This window comes from Penicillium digitatum, chromosome 4, assembly GCF_016767815.1.
Source record: "Penicillium digitatum chromosome 4, complete sequence".
In the NCBI taxonomy this organism is placed as follows: Eukaryota; Fungi; Ascomycota; class Eurotiomycetes; order Eurotiales; family Aspergillaceae; genus Penicillium; species Penicillium digitatum.
The window spans coordinates 3,037,444-3,050,472 of NC_089387.1; the positions used below are offsets into that span (position 1 = coordinate 3,037,444).

At 51.5% G+C, this 13,029-nt stretch overlaps 7 protein-coding genes and 1 non-coding gene across 8 annotated transcripts; 3 read left to right on the forward strand and 5 right to left on the reverse strand.

Annotated features, from left to right (window-relative positions):
* Nucleotides 1-122: 122 nt before the first annotated feature.
* Pdw03_1021 (Yos1-like) lies at nt 123-673 on the reverse strand (the record flags this gene model as incomplete). Its single annotated transcript, XM_014679267.1, has 4 exons — nt 123-178; nt 349-459; nt 526-585; nt 640-673. 4 exons carry the CDS (start codon nt 671-673, stop codon nt 123-125), a joined length of 261 nt encoding a protein of 86 aa, XP_014534753.1.
* Nucleotides 674-758: 85 nt separating this feature from the next.
* On the forward strand, nt 759-2,584 carry Pdw03_1022 (Alpha-1,6-mannosyltransferase subunit (Ecm39), putative; the record flags this gene model as incomplete). The annotated part of the gene is made up of 3 exons (XM_014679268.1): nt 759-768; nt 824-1,105; nt 1,161-2,584. The coding sequence occupies 3 exons, from the start codon at nt 759-761 to the stop codon at nt 2,582-2,584; spliced, it is 1,716 nt and encodes a 571-aa protein (XP_014534754.1).
* A 228-nt stretch (nt 2,585-2,812) lies between these two features.
* Nucleotides 2,813-4,368, reverse strand: Pdw03_1023 (Dynamitin subunit 2; the record flags this gene model as incomplete). The annotated part of the gene is made up of 3 exons (XM_014679269.1): nt 2,813-4,153; nt 4,216-4,275; nt 4,330-4,368. The coding sequence occupies 3 exons, from the start codon at nt 4,366-4,368 to the stop codon at nt 2,813-2,815; spliced, it is 1,440 nt and encodes a 479-aa protein (XP_014534755.1).
* Nucleotides 4,369-4,691: 323 nt separating this feature from the next.
* On the forward strand, nt 4,692-5,595 carry Pdw03_1024 (lccl domain-containing protein; the record flags this gene model as incomplete). Its single annotated transcript, XM_014679270.1, has 3 exons — nt 4,692-4,745; nt 4,805-4,843; nt 5,029-5,595. The coding sequence occupies 3 exons, from the start codon at nt 4,692-4,694 to the stop codon at nt 5,593-5,595; spliced, it is 660 nt and encodes a 219-aa protein (XP_014534756.1).
* Nucleotides 5,596-5,886: 291 nt separating this feature from the next.
* On the reverse strand, nt 5,887-7,780 carry Pdw03_1025 (Methylmalonate-semialdehyde dehydrogenase, putative; the record flags this gene model as incomplete). Its single annotated transcript, XM_014679271.1, has 3 exons — nt 5,887-6,303; nt 6,366-7,003; nt 7,066-7,780. 3 exons carry the CDS (start codon nt 7,778-7,780, stop codon nt 5,887-5,889), a joined length of 1,770 nt encoding a protein of 589 aa, XP_014534757.1.
* Nucleotides 7,781-8,446: 666 nt separating this feature from the next.
* Pdw03_1026 (Calreticulin/calnexin) lies at nt 8,447-10,247 on the reverse strand (the record flags this gene model as incomplete). Its single annotated transcript, XM_014679272.1, has 3 exons — nt 8,447-9,726; nt 9,792-10,071; nt 10,131-10,247. 3 exons carry the CDS (start codon nt 10,245-10,247, stop codon nt 8,447-8,449), a joined length of 1,677 nt encoding a protein of 558 aa, XP_014534758.1.
* Nucleotides 10,248-11,389: 1,142 nt separating this feature from the next.
* On the reverse strand, nt 11,390-11,478 carry Pdw03_tRNA140. Its single transcript has one exon. It is a non-coding gene; the product is annotated as a tRNA-Gln (tRNA).
* A 414-nt stretch (nt 11,479-11,892) lies between these two features.
* Pdw03_1027 (Methylthioribulose-1-phosphate dehydratase) lies at nt 11,893-12,750 on the forward strand (the record flags this gene model as incomplete). The annotated part of the gene is made up of 3 exons (XM_014679273.1): nt 11,893-12,033; nt 12,098-12,573; nt 12,639-12,750. 3 exons carry the CDS (start codon nt 11,893-11,895, stop codon nt 12,748-12,750), a joined length of 729 nt encoding a protein of 242 aa, XP_014534759.1.
* Nucleotides 12,751-13,029: the final 279 nt, after the last annotated feature.

A 13,029-nucleotide genomic window follows, 5' to 3' on the forward strand; every position in this document is an offset into this window, starting at 1 on the left:
GGAGGTCACAGCAAGGCGTACTGAACAGCTATGTTGGTTCGCAGGCAGGGTCGCTATGCAGCTTGGTCGCAACGGATCCGTGAGTGAGATCGGCGGGTGGAGGAAATGACGAGTAGGCGAATTTAACCAAGAATCAGCTCGTAGACAATGATGACCGTGTTGATGACGATAAGGGGTACTGCATCATTCGTGTGTTAGTTATTCCGTTGGGGCAATGGTTGAGCTGTCTCATTTAATCAAAGCAGAGCAGCTGGCTGTTTTTTGAGGTTGATGAAAGCTATCACTCAAATCCAAGATGCAAGACTGCCCTTGTTAAAGTTCGGCTGCGGAGGGGGTTGGGAAACGTACTCCGCATCACGGTGCGCACACTGGCGATCAGGTTGACGGACTTGGCTTTCACACTTGTGCTATCGTATGTTGCGCCGAAGCCCGGCTCGGCTTGTGTGCGACCCCATCCGACTGTATTTGTCCAATATTCGTTAGGTTCTTATTCTCTAGACGGGGTGTAGCTGGGGAGGGACGTACCGCGAGCTAGGAAGCGGTCCTCGGAGAGGACGGCGATGGCATTGATGATGAGAACGATGACTGAGAGTCAGGATATTAGTGTAAGCTGGAGAATGAAGATAACAAGTAACAAACCGTAGAACAGGTTCCCAAGACCGAAGAAAAACATCTTTGCGGGTTGAGGAAGTTGGTAAAAGGTGAAGTGCGGGAGGCGCCAGATCTCCGGATTAACACTCCTCTCGGATGCAGTCACAATGGGATATAGTTCGTTCGCTCTGTGCAAGAACACTAAGCACATAAACTGACTGTTTCTTTATAGCATTTGCGATCCTGGCTCTTCTCTTCCCAGTCTTGATCCTCCTTCATCTTCTCGTCGCTCCATACACCAAAGTCGAGGAGTCGTTCCACGTCCAGGCTGTGCATGATATCTTGACCAACGGTCTACCAAATGGCTTTAATGACCTGAATCTTGCCCGTGTCGAATATGACCATTTCTCTTTCCCCGGGGCTGTTCCCCGAAGCGCCATTGGTGCTGCGGCACTCGCTGTGCTCTTGAAGCCCGTTATCTTGTTGAATGAAGAGATCAACCGACAGCTATTAGGTACGGCATAGATCTATACTGCTTTGCATCCAATCAAGCTAACGCAGGCACCCAGCTCGAGCTATCCTGGGTCTAATCAATGCCTCGTCTCTAGCAGTCTATGCAAGAGGTCTGCGCCGTAGTTTCGGCCAGCCAGCGGCTATCTGGTATATCCTATTCCAAGCAAGCCAGTTCCACTTGATGTTCTATGCCTCAAGGCCACTATCAAACATGTTTGCCTTCGGTATCACGACACTAGCAATGTGCCTGCTTCTCCCTAGCCCTCGTCCAACACCCCAAGACCAAAAGCAATGCAGCCTAGCACTCGCCCTCCTCACCACCGCAGGCGTAGTCTTCCGCTCAGAACTAGCCCTCCTAGTCGGAACACAAACTCTCTTCCTACTAGCAACAAGAAAGATTAGCCTCTCACACACCGTCATCGCAGGCCTAGTAGGCCTCACAACGGGCCTAACCCTTACAGTCTATCTTGACAGCACCTTCTGGCAAAGCTTCCCACTCTGGCCGGAATTCGAAGCATTCCGCTTCAACGTCCTGGCAGGCCAATCATCAGAATGGGGCACAGAACCATGGTCCTTCTACTTTATGAACTCCCTCCCCCGCCTCCTCTTCAATCCCCTCTCCTACCTCCTCGCCATCCCCGTCGCCCTACGACAACCGGCCACGCGATCCCCAGCACTGGCACTTCTAACCCCGGCGCTTTCCTTCGTCGCACTATACAGCTTCCAGCCTCACAAGGAATGGCGCTTCATCGTTTACATCATCCCTTCCCTCACGGCTGTAGCTGCCCTCGGCGCTGCGTATCTCTGGACGCACCGCTCGCGCTCTGTTTTCGCCACTCTGGCGGCCCGCGCCCTGGCCGTTTCGACACTCGTCGTGTTCTGTCTGTCCAATTTCGTTCTCCTTCCTGCGTCGGCGGCAAATTATCCTGGTGGTCAGGCTCTTGACGCTATGCACCATCAGCACTCTATCCTCCACGATACGGACTTGTTTCCTGGTAAGGCCAACTCTTCTATCAATGTCTACTTAGGAAACCTCGCCTGTCAAACTGGCGTAACGCGCTTCTTGCAACAACCCCCTTCATCGGGCTGGGTATACGACAAAACCGAAGACAAGGCCGTTAAATCTACTCCTGGGTTCTGGGACCGGTTTGATTATGTGGTTGTGGAAGCGAGTGACGAGATCGGGTTCATGGATGCTGATCAGACGAGTCTCCGACGTGCCCTCCCTACTTCCGACTGGGAGAGAATGCTTGTAGTAGATTCGTTCGCCGGGGTTTCAGTTCTGAGGCCTGGGATTCCTGCTACGGGATCTGTGGAACGGCGTGTTGTTGGTGCGATTGCGGGTGCTCGTGCTGTTGGTCTGTTTGAGCGTCTGCGCGAGTGTGTGCGGGAAGTCTTGTTGCGTGGGTGGTGGGTTGAGGTTAAGATGAGACCGAGGGTTCAGGTATTGAGGCGGGTTAGGGAAGGGTTCAAGCGTTAAGATCAAAGTAAATAGATTATATTATGTCTGCATCCACTTATATTACAATGTGGCAGGGTGTTGAAAAAAAAAAACCAACAGGGCCATCTGGTATGGAACTGATATTAACAATTGAAGATAACTACAACGTACCCTCAACATTCGACAAGTACATGCAAACTGGGTATTATTCATCAAACCTCTGCCCCGGACAGAGCAGATTAAAAAAATGTAGACACGAGAAATGGATTACAGTGTCGAGGGGCCTTCCAGACGTGCCAGACGAGACTCCAAGTCGCGCACCCAGGGCTCGACAGTCTCCACATTAGACCGGAGAGCAGCTTCACCCTGTTTCATTTTCTCTTCGACGGTCGTCAACCCTTCACGCCACTGCTCGATCTCTGATGCCATCTCGGCATGGCGCTTTTCCAGCTCGTTAAGCGAGTCCGCGGCGTGGGCTGCGCCGGCGTGACAGGCGCGCAGAGAGCGCAGACGCTCGAGGATGCTGGGCAGCAGGGGATGCAGGGACTGGATAGTTGGAAGGGTGGTGTAGAGGGCTTGGATCTTGGCGGTATGTTCGTCGTCGGTCGACGCTTCTAGTGCAGGGATGACGTCGGCATCTGAACTTGCTAGGCGGGCGTTGTGAACGGCCTTTGCGGCTTCGAAGGCTTTTCTGCGGGCTGTGGTGAGCGCCTCGGCATCCGTAGTCAATTTTCGGACTCGCGTGGAAAGAGCTTCTAGGTGTGGAGTTGTCATGCCTGGCGCGGCATTGGGTGCTCCTGGCGCTGCGGACGCGGAGCCCGTGCCAACCAGAAGTCCAGTGAGGGCTGAGAGGCGGGAGGTGAGCTGGTCCAGAGCTGGGAGAACTGGGTGCGGCGTTGACTCGCTGATGCCATCGGCGATGAAGGGGTTGGATAAGCTTGAGATACCGATGGAGCTTTCAAGCAGCGCCAGGCGACTGTCGAATGCTGCCGCGTGAGAGAGAAGCCCTGCTGAAGAGGCAGTTGGTGCTGGCACTGCGGGGACTGCCATTGATGCATCGGCCGAGGATTGTGCCTGCGCGTCTGTGGCAGCGCGAGTCCCAGATTCAAGCTTCTGAGACAGCAACGCCGCAGCTGAATGCGATGAGCTCGCCGCGCCTCGCGAAGCGTGCAGATTGTCCAGAGCGCGGCTCAGCTCCGCAACGCCATCACTTAGGTTCTCCCCTGGCTTTTCAGTTGCGGCAGCACTCTGCGACGATCCATTTCCGGCCTCTGTGCTGTCTTTTTTGTTGGCCATTTCCACCTTGAGATCTTCGACCTCTCTCCGCAGTCGCGCAAGCCTCCGCTCAAGCGACTCGTCCTCGCTATCACTCAGGTCACCAACCTCCTCTACTCCGTCCTCGCGTCTCCGCCGACGACGACGGCTCATGCTCTTGCTCCGGTAGGCCTGCCGCTTCATGGAAATGCTATCTGAGAAATTGACATCGCGGGCGTCCACGACCGCTCCCATGAAGCGCATACGCGCCTGGTCCGGGTTGACACCCTCCCGGTCAATGTCGGAGTTTGAGCCTGCATCATCATGGTCGTAGTCTGTGCGGATGGTGGCAGTCTAGAAAGGTTCAGTGATAAGGCCCGCTGACGTCTTTTTTGGTGTGGAATTGCCGAACTCACGGGCAAGGTGGATGCTTCGTCGGTCAAGTCGGGGGTTTCATAGATATCCGGGGACGGGTCCTGGGTCACAGTTAGTGGAAAGCCTAGTGGATATCAACCGCTGAAATTGCTCACTAGATCAGGAAGACCGGCATATTTCTTATTGAAAGACATGATTGGATTGTGGTTCTCCAAGTATAGTAAACACCGAACTCTGGCTCCATAATCACATGTACAGTCAGCAAATCAGGTGACACTAGCCTCGGATTCGAGAACAACACATGCGATTGATGGCCTTCAACCTCATTGTTTGTCCAATACAACTATAAAACTAGGCAACATCGCTTCGGAAGTTCCTCGATTCTCTTCCTTTTGTCCTCTGAAGTTCAAGTTTCTCTTCAACAGACCAAATCGCCCTTTTTTTGCTTTATCAAGTTCCCCCACCATCCCCGCATCTCACCTTCAACCTACCGAATACATCTATATCGACCTTCAAGATGGCCGCCCCTGCTGATGTTACTATTCAGAACCTGAGTGGGAAATGGGAGATGGTACGCTCGACTAGGCTTCTAAGAAAAAGCAAATCAAATTGAATGCTCATGTGTAACAGGACTCTGCCTCCAACCCAACAGACCCTATTCTCTCTCTGGTTTGTACCACCAAGCCCTAACCGGCCTTCCCGCCAAGCTACCAAACATTTAAAAAGCCAAGCCTCCCACCCCTGTCGCAAATTCCCCTCCAATCATGCAAATCCATAATGATCATTATCACCCCTCCCCGGCACCACACCACACATAATCTCTATCTATCAACCCCACTAACAAACTAAAACAGCAAGGGGTTGGCTGGCTCACGCGCAAGACACTCTCGTATGCAACGGTGACAAGCAACGTCCACCAGTACGCCGACAGCGAGAACCCCACTCTCATCCATGTCGACGCGCAGCAGGTAATCACAGGTGGCATCCAAGGCACCAAGGAAGAGCGCAAGCTGGACTGGGAAGAGCGCGAGCATGTCGATCACATCTTTGGCACGGTGAAGGGTCGATCGCGCCACATCGCCGCTGCGAAGAGTGAGGACGGCGCTGTGCGCCCTGTCATCGAGATCCAGACCAAGGTCGGCTCGCCTGAGGCTGATGCCAAGGTGCAGAAGTTCCTGACTGGAGAGATTCTAATTGATGGATCGAAGAGTGAGGGTTTCCTTGCTGAGGAGGGCGAGGGTGCATTCTTGCATAGCTTTGTGAAGAATGAGTCGGCTGGGTGGACTGCTGAGCAGGTTTGGGGATTTGAGATTGTTGATGGCGAGAGACGTCATACTCGTCGTGTTGTTGTTACTAAGGGTGGGAAGGTTGCGTCTGCTAGACTTGTTTACACTTTCAAGGGGCGTAGAGGTGACGAGTAAATGCTCTTATCCGTTTGTTTAGCTTAGGCCTTGTTAAGCTCATGGAATGATGACATGTGGGGATTTTGAGACTGTTTCATTTCCAAGAATCAATGTCACTAGAATGCTGTATGCACTGTTCAATCTGGGTTTCCATGCCAAGATTCACAGAAAAGCAATCATGTGGTTCAGAGACATCCATTGAGATTCATCAGGTGTGTGTTTTGTTCAACTAGAAAGAGACAGAATAATCATGCTAACGATCGGCTAAAAACAAAATCAAGAAATCAAAAGATGCAGATCCTAGGATATTTACGAGTGAGTGGGCATCACAACGTTAGCTTTGGTGCTGACTGCATCCTCGCTCTTCCAATGACTGGTCACAGTCTTCTGCTGGGTATAGAACTGCAAGCCGGGCTTGCCGTAGAAAGTGTTGGCACCTCCACCGGCGATACTCTTCTTGTTACCAGTGAAAGAGAACATGGGAAGAGGAACAGGAATGGGCACGTTGATACCAAGCTGACCAGCCTCGCATTCCTTCTGGAACTTGGAGGCGGTCGAGCCAGAGCGGGTGAAGATGGCAGCACCGTTGCCGTATTCGTTAGCGTTGATCACGTCGATGGCGTCATCAAGGGTCTCAACGTTGAGGCACACGAGAACGGGACCGAAGATCTCCTCCTTGTAGCACTTCATATCGGTGGTGACATTGGTGACGATCGTTGGGCCAACCTGTAGGAGCAAAATCAGTTCGAGTTACACAAATGTAGATCCCTTTCTGTAGTGGAACTTACAAAATTACCATTGGGGTATTTCTCAGGCTTGAGGCCACGACCATCCAGAAGAATGGTTGCACCCTCTTCCTCGGCGCTGGTAATCAAGCCCTCAATACGCTTCTTGCTCTCTGGGCTGATCACAGGGCCGAGGTCAGCACCCTCTTCAAAGCCGCCATTCACAATCAAGGCCTTGGCCCGCTCGGCGATCTCGGGCAGCCAATCCTTAGTCTCGCCAACCATTACACAGGTGCTCAATGCCATACAGCGCTGACCAGCAGCACCAAATGCAGCACCGGTAATGGCGTTAAGAGCGTGATTTTTGTTGGCGTCGGGCAGGACGGCAGCATGGTTCTTAGCACCCAAGTTGGCTTGCACGCGCTTACCATTGGCAGAGCCACGGGTGTAAATGTATTCGCCAGCACGGTTGCTGCCAACAAAGCTGATAGCCTTGATAGCAGGCTCATCAAGGATGAAGTCCACAGTGGGAGCGGCGCCGTGGATAATGTTAATCACACCCGGCGGGAAACCGGCCTCCTTGGCAAGCTCCGCTAGGATCATAGCAGCACCGGGATCCCGCTCGGATGGTTTCATGACCAAGCAGTTACCAGTCATGGTAGCGACCGGAATACACCAAAGGGGAATCATGGCAGGGAAGTCTTCGTGGCAATTAGCATCTGGTTATGTGCAGGGATTAAAGGGGTTGACCTGAGCAACTTACTGAATGGGCAGATAGCGGCCACGACGCCGAGCGGCTCACGGTAGCTTCTTGTCTCCATGTCCTTGGCTACTTCCAAGACCTCGCCAGTCATCTGGGTGGTGATACCACAGGCGGTCTCGGCAACCTGAAGACCGCGAAGAACGTCACCCTTGGCATCGGCGAAAGTCTTACCCTGCTCAAGGGTAATGGACGCGGCCAGTCGGTCCCAGTGGATACGGATTAGGCTAGTAAACTTGAAGATAATTTGTTGCCTGGCCATGATGCTGGTGGCTTTCCAAGCGGGGAAAGCCTTCTCGGCCGACTCCACAGCGGCCTTCAGCTCCGCATCTGTGCTCTGGGGCACACGGGTGACCAGGTTGTTAGTGGCAGGATCATAGAGATCAATCCATTTGGATGATTCGGATGACACAAACTCATTGTCAATGAAGTTAGCAGTGTCAATTGGGTTGGCGATCTTTTCGTGAGTTGTTGGGTATTCTGTAGCGGTGGAGACGGCCGATGTTGTTGCGGGGACAAGCCGCTCGGCTGTTGTGTGCAAGCGGCGAGTGGCAGAGGGCGATAATGATGGCACAGCTGCTCTACGAGAGCCCAGACTGGCGAGGGAAGTAGTAGTGAGAGATCTTGTAGAAGAGCCAGCTCTAGCAGTAACCGACACCGTGCGGGGAACTGCACGGAAAGCGGGGATGGAACGGGCAACCGACCGACAAGTAGCCATCTTGAATTGACGAGAGATGCAGAAGCAATGGAATTCAGAGATAGGACAAGTCACTAGAGAGATGCAAAGATGATTCTGGAATGCAGAGACCTCGGGAATCATGTACCTTGGGTTACCCCAGGCCCGAGGTCAACCGCCTTAGTCAGAGGGCATTCTGGGGGTTCCCAGGCTTCCCCACGTACAAAGGAGCCCCCCAGACAAGGTACCTTCTCGGCATTTTCAGCCAATGGCAAGTTGAAAATGGATTCGAATCGCCGACTAACTGGCGTTTAATCGTTCAGATTGTTCTTCGGGTTTTATCGCGCACTAGACGTTATAGGTAAGAGATCAAGTCAATTACAATATAGGCATTTTCTTCTTCCAGCTTTGCTTGTATTTCTTGCTTCATGAGGGGCAAAAAGGCCTTGGTTATGACACTATTGAAAGGGCAAAAAGGCAGCTGTCTCCGAGAAAGATAAAAAAATGTGAAGGCCGATACAGAAATAGAATTAGAGAGGAGTATACAAATCGGGCCTCCACTCAACGTTCTTCATGAACCTTCTGACTACTACATCGGCCAAGACAACAAGAAGGGGATCACGGCGGTAACTTAATGCAAATTTCTTCGCTGATTGGGGTTATGGGTAAAATTCTTTTCTGCGTATAGATGATTTCCAAGCATCGCATTTACTCGGCGGAGGATCGAGTGGTGCGCTTGGTGGCACCGCCCTTGCTAGTCTCAGCGGAAGAGGTGACAGCCTCTTCCTTCTTCTCCTTGGGAGCACCAGCGGGCTGCTTGCCCTTCTTCTCGGCCGGGGCGGCAGGGCTGCTGGCACTAATGGCACCCACAACGATGAGGATCATGGTTAGGAGGAGCGCGCCCAGGCCACCGGCAACCTCAGGGAGGGTCTTGGCGGCGTCGATGGGGTCCTCCTTGGCCAGCTCAACGAAGTGATTGACCTTCTGGCGGACGAAGGTAACAGGATCCTCCTGGAAGGTGACGGTGGTACCCTCTTCCTTGACCTCTGGCTTAGGCTTGCTAGCCTCCTCCTCGGCCTCCTCAATGGGGAACTTCACATCGAAGGTCTCCTGGCGGAGCTTCTCAGCATCCTCAACGGAGTGTCCAATGTAGACGTTGTCGAACAGAATGTCATTTTGCATAGTCCAGATCTCGAAGCCAATAGCGCCCATGGGCTCAAAGTTGGATGGGGTCTTGTCCTCGAAAAAGGCAGGGTTCTTGATCTTACGAGGGGCCCAGACACCCTTGTAGGCAGGGTTATCGATGCGAGGAGCCTCCCACTTGCCCTTGTATTCGGGGTTCTTGATCAAAGGGCGGGTCCAAGTGCCACAGCCAGAGACCTCAGCACACTTGGGGTTGGGGACAGTGGGAGGGAGCCAGTCTCCATCCTCCTCATCATCCCAATCCTCGGGCTTCTCTGCCTCAGGGTCGGGAATGCTCTCGGCCTCATCTTCCAGCCAGTCGGCAGGTTGAGTGGCCTCCTCATCGATGATCTCGAAGGGAGCCTCTTCATCCCAGTCGGCGGGCTTAGTGGCTTCGGGGTCGGGGATCTGAACGTCATCAACCCAGTCGGAGGGCTTAAAGTCCTTAGGATCATCAATCTCCTTCTCGGGGTTGACAGGAGGGTTGAAGTCCTCGAGGAGGCTACCCTTCTTGGCAGAGTCGCCGTTGATCAGGATCTCGAAGGTTTGATCGGGGTTGACGATCAGGGTGTAGAGGGAGGTGACCTTGTTGGTGCGGGCCACAGGAGGAGTCTTGAGGTGCTTCTCCTCGTATTCGCCGGTCTTGGGGTTCTTGTGGCGGAAAATGAAGTGAACCTTGTTGGTGGCACCGCACTTGTCAGGACCGAACATGATGACATAGGGAGTGCCGTTGGAGAACTCCTCCTGGTGGAGCTTCTTGTTCTCTTGGAGAAGCTTGAGGTATGCACCGCCGCAAACCAGGGAGTCTAAGGCAGGTCACTTCCAGTCAGCAAAAAAAAAACGCGGACGAATGTAAACAGTCGCGACTCACTTTGCGGCTTGACTTCGTACTGAACCACCAAGGTCTTGCCCTTGTTGTCAATCTTCTTGGGGAACTTGGCAGAGATGGCGTGGTGAGCAGCAGCGTTCTTCACGACCAGACCCTTGTCGCCCTCAATACCCTTGAAGACGGAGGGCTCCTCGACTGCCCATTCACCGACGTAAGCCCACTCATCCTCGGACTTGGCATTCTTCTTTGCGTGGGAAGGCTTCCACCGAGAATCCCAGCCGTCTGTGAATTGTTCCAGGAAGGGAGCTTTGAGGTTGGTAGGCTGGCAGGAGTTAAAAGTTAGTATGAGGGAGTGGGGAGGGCGGGTTTATAGATGCATACAGTGAAGACGGGCTTGTCAATGACAGTAGTATCCGCAATCTCCTCCTCCGCATGGGCGTAGCCCATGAGGCTAGCGGAGGAGACCAGAGCCGAGGTCAAGGCAGTGTTAAAGCGCATAATGTAAACTAAACTATTAGAAAGAAGGAAAGTGGAGCGCACAGCACCGAGATGTAGAAAAGAGGTGGTTTTATAGAAAGGGCAACACTGGGGGGAAGGTCCAGGTGGCCTCTTCACTAAGCTCCCCAATTGGGACTAGGGCGTGTACACACGGGTTTCGATCTTGTTCTACAGGCACATAAACAATTGGTCCTCTTAACAAAAAAAAAAAAAGCAGAGGCACGGTAATTTATGTGATCTTCGGATTTTTATTTACTATTCTGCTTAATTGGAACTCCATAGCTACCACTAGATAACTAGGTGCTCCATACACAGTTATGCATATCTTAGTTTTGTTTCTTATTTATCTTTTTCCCCATCCTTGATCGGCTAGCGGATATCCGTAATACGTAAAATGGACGGGAGCTAGCGAATCCTCTTAATCGCATCTACGGAGGGATGGTCCGTTCGAGATTAGCATTTTCCTTGTAACGTCCATCTCGGAGCAGCTGTAGTCCTTCACAAATTTCATAGGTCATGCTGGCAACATTCGTAAGAAAGGTCAAACGGCTGGACTGCATCCCAGGAGCGTTCCATGTTGAGTTCGTCCTTGTATTTAAAGGTGATGCAAATAAAAGACTCCTTCACGATTTAAGCCTTTCCTGTCCATGCTAGCTACAAGCCAATAGGGGAAAAATACCCTATCGCAGTTACTAGTCACAAGAGAAGAGGAAGAAGAAGAAGAAGAAGAAGAAGAAGAAGAAGAAGAAGAAGAATTTTAGTGTGTATGATCGAGGAAAAGCAGGGTGTTTATCCCTTGAATTTGACAAACAAGCACTCAGTCTGCAAGCAAACAACGGGGGATGGAATCATCTCAACAATGTCTAAAACAAAAAGACATCTAACAAATGACACGAGGCCATATAAGTGGCAGATTACGTGAGACCGTAAGGTCACTGTTACCTATCTCATACATCTTCTGTTTTGATCTGCTTAGTTTCACTTGGTGTTTCCTATATATGACCACAGCAGCTGGGAGATTTTGTTTCAAACTATCCCGCGAAATGCCAAGCTTTACGGAGTACGCAAATCCATTCTTTATAAATAAATATGGTGGTGATTCTACCTTCTATCTTCCCCCCCCGAAGGGCAAAAATAAAAATAGGTCTTACCCGGGATCGAACCGGGGTCGGTGGAAGAATTTCGATTCGAACATCAAAATCCACAGTCATGACCACTAGACCATAAGACCAAATCGTATTGATTTAAAACTTTTTACACAACATGACGAGCCCAGTTCACAATTATCCTGTTTACTTGTCACAGTACAATGGAAGACAGTTCTTGTGGTAGATTGAATCTTTCTGGTCTTTATCTGTATTAGGAGTGTTTTCAATTCAAAGGAGAGGATTAGCCTATTTCATCTTGTTGTCACAATGTAGGGATATCAAATGGCGTGCTAGATTTGCATTGTCAAGTGCCGACTGTTGTACACTCTCAAGATCTTCCCCCGCTCAAAGGTCCAATTGGTTACTCGGTACTCTTGGCGCAAAACTTCACCTAGACAATAACAAATTTGGAACTTGTAATCCGACCTAGGTCCTCCCCACCTCCCAAACTTTGGAACTATCATCCCTCAACATACGCTAATCTGTCGCAGCCCATAATGTGCCCCGCAGACCAAACTGTCGCAACGAACTATGACCACTTGGTCCAGTCCGAGGACCCTGAACACCCAGCCAACCTGATCCCCGAGCTCTGTCGCAAATTTTACAACTGGGGATGGGTTACTGGTACCGGAGGTGGTGTAAGCTTATACTTGCGACGGGGAAAAAAAACTCTTGCAACGGTGCCTCGCTGATGAAAAGTAGACCTCGATCCGCCAAGGTGACCACATCTTTATCGCGCCGTCTGGAGTTCAGAAAGAATTGATGCAGCCTGACAACATCTTCGTCCTCCAATGGCCCACTCCCAAGTACCCTGCCTCGGACCGCAACTACATCCGCAAACCCCTCAAGCTCAATCCCTCCGCCTGTACCCCGCTATTCCTGACTGCCTTTGAGCATGGTGCTGGCTGCTGCATACACACTCACTCACAATGGGCGGTTCTAGTAACCCTGTTGGTAGAGCGGGAGAAGGGCCCTGATGCTTGCTTCGAGATCAGCAACATCGAGCAGATCAAGGGTATTCCCCGCGGCAAAGGAAAAGGCATGCTCGGATTCTTCGATACTTTGAAGATTCCTATTATTGAAAACACCGCCTTTGAAGAGGACCTCACCAGCGGTTTGGAGGCAGCCATGAACAAGTACCCGGACACATACGCGGTACTTGTCCGAAGGCACGGAATGTAAGTGACAGCAACCTCGCTTCACATGATACTGGTGCGTATACTAATGTTGGTTCCTCTTGCAGTTACGTCTGGGGTGATAACACTGCAAAGGCCAAGACCCAGTGTGAGAGTCTGGATTACATCTTCCAGCTGGCGGTGGAAATGCACAAGCTGGGCCTCCCGTGGGTCAAATAGACGTTGCGCGGTTTCTAATGACCTATATTATGCCGATGTTGATTTGAGCTGGGAAATCGTCGATCACCCTGACATTACTATGTAAGAAGCTCCAATTGAAATGATGTGACGTATTGCGAAGCTCGTCAGGGGGGCCGAGAGTATCGGATAGTGGCTGGCAATGAGTAGACTGAATTAATTATGAACCTAAAGAAATGGCCCTCGACGTATCAAACAGCAGTGTCAATGGCATAGTATGCAGAATATGCAAAGTAAAGTATGGAGTAGTTGAACAAATCA